The sequence below is a fragment of the Belonocnema kinseyi genome, chromosome 2 (genome assembly GCF_010883055.1).
Source record: "Belonocnema kinseyi isolate 2016_QV_RU_SX_M_011 chromosome 2, B_treatae_v1, whole genome shotgun sequence".
Taxonomy (NCBI): Eukaryota; Metazoa; Arthropoda; class Insecta; order Hymenoptera; family Cynipidae; genus Belonocnema; species Belonocnema kinseyi.
In genome coordinates, this window is record NC_046658.1 from 92,502,445 (window position 1) to 92,508,444 (window position 6,000).

At 24.6% G+C, this 6,000-nt stretch overlaps 1 protein-coding gene across 1 annotated transcript in view; it reads left to right on the forward strand.

The window, feature by feature from the left end:
* LOC117167258 (transmembrane protein 209) overlaps positions 1-6,000 on the forward strand; it is a 28,430-nt gene that overhangs the window by 16,059 nt on the left and 6,371 nt on the right. The window contains exon 7 of the mRNA XM_033352063.1: positions 5,755-5,976. Within this exon, the coding sequence (XP_033207954.1) occupies positions 5,755-5,976 (222 nt within the window). The remainder of the gene's footprint in view (positions 1-5,754; positions 5,977-6,000) is intronic.

Genomic DNA, 6,000 nt, shown 5'->3' on the forward strand with positions numbered 1-6,000 from the left:
ACTTAACTTTAAAAATTACAATTTTAATTGTTCTATTTAAAACAATTTAAGTTGTAAGTCAAATTTTTATGCATAAATAACAAGTGAACCCCTATTATTCTTAGAAAAAATCGATTAAATTGAAGAAATATATAGAAGTATTGAAAAAAATTAAAATTAATTAAAAATTTGAAATGATTTTAAATAATTTAAACGAAGTGTCTACGTGTACCGATAAATCCCGGCTATTATTATCAACATTTCGGTGTAAATATTCCACGGCCTTATTTGTAACCAAATATAGGTTTTGGCAGATTTCGAACGTGAAATTTAGAAGCTTTTTAATAACATTTTTCAAGATGGCTAGGAAAATTGAAAATGATTTTTTTTATTATTTGAAATTCGAATAATTTTGAAGATATTTAGAAGTTGTGATAAACTTTTAATAATATTTTTGAATTTAAAAGAATTCGAAACAACATGTAGATGTTGCTAGATCTTGAAACAGAATTTCGAAGCATTTTAAGGATTTTTTCAACTATTTGAAAGGAAATAATTTAATATAACATAATTTTATTTTTTCAACGGGAATTTTTTCAACGAATTATAATTCTGAGTTGAAGCAGAGAATTTTCAAATTTTAACCAATTCAGAATTGAAACTGGTATTTATCCGAAAGAATTATAATTCTTCTTGGAACAGGGAATGTTAAAATTTAAATAACTTCCGAGCTGAAATAGGGAATTTTTATTGGAATGAATTTTAATTGTAAGTTGAAACGGGATATTTTCGTGGAAAATTAAAATTATAAATTGGAACGAGAATTTTACAATAATTCGAATTCTTTTTGGAAACGGGGAATTTTCGAAAATGTTCAAATTCCGGATTTGAAGAAGGAATTTTCAATTTTTAACAAATTCTGAGTTTGAACTGGAATTTATCCAGAAGAATAGCAATTATCAATGGAAAATTGAAATTTTCCAACAAAATTATTGTTCTGTGTTAAAACGAGAAAAAAATTAAATTATGAATTGGAACAGGGAATTTTTCCAAATAGTTAAAATTCTTGAAATTAGTTGAACAAATTGTTGAGCATTTTAATGCAAAATTGTTAAATAAAACAAATTTTAAACTTCTATTCTCGGAATTTAAAATTCAAGAGTTTCACTTTGAGTGCTTTCATTGGCAGTTCAGTTATATTACTTCGAATGCAACAATTTAATTTAGTGTTCGAGTTTTTAAATTTCATTGACCGTGAAAAATGTTTGCGAACCGGGAAATGACCGGAAAGTTTTTTCTTTGACAAAAACGGCCACCCTGAATTTTTCACGAGAACCTTAAATTAGATTTTTCTTTTCTTTTAAAACATTTTATTTTATTGAAATGTGAAGAGTAATTTAAATCTTTTAGTCTATTATGAAAGAAATATTTGTTTAGAAGACATCTTGCTACTGAAATGTTTTTTATTTATTAATATGTCATTGATCCTTTACTGATTGCAGAATAATTAAAAAGATTTTTAGGCTTTTTTGTAGACTTTACCAATTATTTTATAGATTGCAATGAACAGGCTTTAATATTGTGAATAATTCTATACGTTTTTAATTTTATCTCCACTAATATAGACTTTTAAAGTATATATTTTTTTGTGATATTCAACTTCCAAATTATAAAAATTATAAGTTGAAAATTTCTACATTAGTTCAGTTTCAGAATTAGAATCAGCTATGCCGATATAACGGATTTTTAAAGTGTTTCACGATTCGGTTTTTGAGTGTAAGCGAGATTAGAAAATATTACTAATGATTAAAAAAAGTTTCAAAATATTTAAAGGGATTTCGAGCATCTTACAAAGTTTTCGCGGATTTCAAAGACTTAAGAATGGCTTATTTGTACAAAGATTTCAAACAATTCAATAATTTCAATGAATGGAAAAGATTTCACAAACAAAGATTTAAGAAAAATTTAACAAATATTTGAAAAGATTTGACAAAGATTTCTCAAAAATTGCACACAAAGATTTTGAATATTTCATAAAGATTCCAAGAATTGCAAAGATTTGAAAAAAGCGTACACCAGATTTTAAAATATTTCAAAGATTTTAAGAAGGGTATATACTAAATAAGATTGTAAAAGGTTTTACTCAGATTAAAAATAATTGAATGATTTTAAGTTAATAAAAAAGATTTCAGAAAGATTTCACAAATATTTCAAAGTTTTTATATTATTTCAAATATTTAAGTGATTGCAAACGAATTCAAAAGATTTCACAAATATTTCAAAGATATTAAATTAATTAAAAAGTTTTCCACAAGTTTGAGAAAAATTAATAAGAATTCAATGATTTCAAACGAACACAAAAAATTTCACAAGCAAAGATTAAAGAAAGTTTTTACAAATATTTCAAAAGATAAAAAAAAAATTTTACAAAGATTGCAAGGATTTTAAATGTTTCAAGACTTCACAAAGGTTTTAAGTACTTTAGATTTCAACGAATTCACAAGGATTTCCAAGACAATTTATGTTCGCAAAAATGAAAGAATTTGTTTATTTATGGTTCTGCTTTCTTTAAAAATGTTTGGCCGATAAAAAATAAAATGGCTCATTTTTTACATCTATAACAAAATGGTTATTTCGTTATTTTGTTTGAAAAAAGGAGACCTGGTAAACCTGGAAAAGACCTTGAATTTCGTTTCTAGGAATCGAATTAATTTTTTAACCGAAAATGTAACTATTCTATTTTCGGTTGGAAAATGATCGTTTTAGGTTGAAAACTCTGGTATCCGCTTACAAGTTTATTTATTTTGTTACAAAAAATTCGCTCTTTCTGGTAAAAATTTTCTCTTCTTGTTTGACATTTTTTTACTTGAAAATTGAATAGTTTGTTTGCAATTTTTCCTCTATCTTGACTGAAAAGTCTTTTTTCAGTTGAAATTTCAACTAATGTTGAATAGAATTAATCTTTTTTAGAATAAAAGTTTAATTAATTGGTTAAAAGTTAAATTCTTTTATTAAAAATTAATATTTTTTTTGTTTGAATATTCATAATTTTAATTGAAATATCATACCTTTGGTTGAAAAATGAACTATTTTGTTATATATTCCTTTTTTCTTTTGCTCAAAAATCATGATTTTACTGAAATTTTAACTATTGCATTTGAAACATTGACTACTATGATTTAACTACTCAATTTATGATCGACAATATTTTTTTTAGTTGAAAACTCAATTGTACCATTGTTAACCAAAAAAGAACACTTCAATTTTAAACCGAATGGTTACATTTTGAATTAAAGCTAAACTTTCAACAAAAAAGTTCATCTTCAACCTAATAGATTAATTTTTCAGAAAATGGTTGAGTCTTCAAGTAAAATTAATAAATTTTCTACCTAACAGTTGAATTTTAACCAAAAAAGGTTAAATTTCGAACAAATGGTAACGCAAATTTAAACAAAAAGACGAATTTTCCACAAGAGTTCCATTTTCGAACCTTAAATATAAATTTTCAAGAAAAAAGTTAATTTTCGACCAAATAGTTGTATTTTCTACCAAATTGTTGAATTTTGAAGCTAAAAAAAAAACAGATTTTCTACAAAACAGTTGAATTTTTAAATTCACTATATTAATTTTCTACCATGCAGTTGCATTTTTAACCAAAAAAGGGTAAATCTACAGGATTTAAAGAATATTTAAACCTAAATATTTAATATTTATAGTTTATTTATTTAAATAATATGTTATGGAAAATGAAACGGTTTATCGTGTATTCAAAAATAATATTAATTCTGTAGTTAGATATACATTTTCGTCAATGATAAAAAATATTGTCTTTTATTTGCTTTTATATTATTTTAGATAATATAGATACTGCAAAATTAAAAACATGAAGTGTTTTGAATTAACTGATTTTTGTTCATTACTCTGGTATTTCAAAAAGAAAAAAGTTACCTTTAAAAAAAATCCCCTATTTTCCGTACAATTACACTGTGGAACCACTTTGATTAGAACTCTTAAATTCCCGAGAATTTAAGTTCAGGTTATGTAACTGAGAATATGACAGAATTTAGGAGAATTTAAGGGAATTTAAGAAATTATGATTTTTAACAATATTTTTATTGCTTAGGTTATATCAGCGGTTGAATATAAATTATTTTCTAGCTCAGACATATTCAGGAATTACAGTGTTACATATACAAATTAAAAATTTGTCAAATATATTAATTTATTTAAAAAAAAGAAGTTTTTTCCTACTTTAAAAGATAACTCTTTAACAAAATACTGGAATTTTCAACAAAATAATTGAATTTTTAACATAATAGTTGAATATTCAACCTAAAAAGACAAATTTCCAACGAAAAAGTGTCAGAGTTTATATTTTAATAAAAAAAGAATCAAATTTAAACAAGAAAAGAAAATAATTTTAAAACCAACAAGACAAATTTCCAACAAATAAAGATTTTTCACTCAAAAAATATATAGAAGTTTATCTAAATTATTGAACCTTCAAACCAGAAGACAAATTTTCTTTACAAAAATTTAATTTTCAAACAAAAAATATGACTGTTCAACCAAAAATAAAGTTGAATGTTCAATTAAAAAAATTAATCTATAACAATATAATTAAACCTTTAACCAACGATATAACTTTTCAAGTTAAAATATAAAACTTTAACAAAAAAGTGCTTTCTTAACAAAGCGATTCAATCAAATGTTTTAAACAAATTAGTGGAATTATCAAGTAAAGAAGAACGATTTTTGAACAAGAAGTTGCAATTTCATACAAAAAATGAAATTTTTAGTCGAGTTTTCACGATCAAACTATGAATTGTTTAACAAGAAATAATGTTCGACCAAAAAAATGGAATTGTCGATTTAAATACATGATTTTTTAACCAAAAAGGATGACTTTTTAACAAAATTGTTGAATTGTCTATTAAATAGTTTCATTTTTATCAAATAATTTGAGATTTATTTTGAAGCAGAAGAATTTTTTATTGCTAAAAAAGTTGAGTTTTTATCCGAAAAAGATTCCTGTTAACTCAGTCACATCAAAAATTGAATTTTTGTTACAAAAAAAATAAGTTTCTATGAAAAAAAATGAATTTTCAATCCAAAAGGACGAATTTTTTCAACCAAAAAGGAAAAAGGAATAGTTGCATTTTTATTTAAAAAAAGATCAATTTTGTACTAAAACAGATGAATTTGTATTAAAAAACCATTTTTTTATATAAGTGGAACTTTCATCCAGAAAATATTTCAGTTCATTTTTCAACACCAAAATATAAATTTTAAACAAAAAGTAAATTTTCTTGAAATAGTTAAGTTTTTAAGAAAATAGTATACTAGCGTAATTTCTAATCAACCATTTGCATTTTTATAAAAAAAAAATTTAATCTCAGCTAAAGCAGGTAAACTCTAAATTAAAAAAGAAAAACTTAAAAAAAATAGTTGAATTTCCAATTGAAAAGTTATTACCGAATAAAATCAATTTTCCATTAATTAAAATAAATTCTAAGATTCTCATCAATTTCCGCTCTCAAAGTAATAACTGTGATCCCTGAATATCCAAGAATTAAATGAATATCACACGGTGATGATGAGAAACAGCAAGAGATCAGATATTTCGAGTTCAGGTCGTTCTGATCTGAACTCATTCTGATCTATGATACGCTATGTCATAGTTACTCTGAGTGTGATAAAAATAACAGTAAAAAACAATTCATCTAAAATATGATTCTTACTCCTTATTAATATGATATCTATTTTCTATTTTAGATAGTAATGCATCTGGTTTCATCGTACATGGACACGCAATTAGAAGCTCCCCTAGATCAACCAGATGCTCGGCCTTTCACTTCCAGATATACGGCAAGATCAGGATTGGAATTGCCGCGGAACAAGGGTCCAATAATCGTTTGCCAATCTGTAAATCCTCCTAATTACAGTCTAGCATTATCTGGCGATTCTTTGGCCACCGATTACGAAGAAATTCCAAGAGTAAGGAACTTTTATCAGACTTCA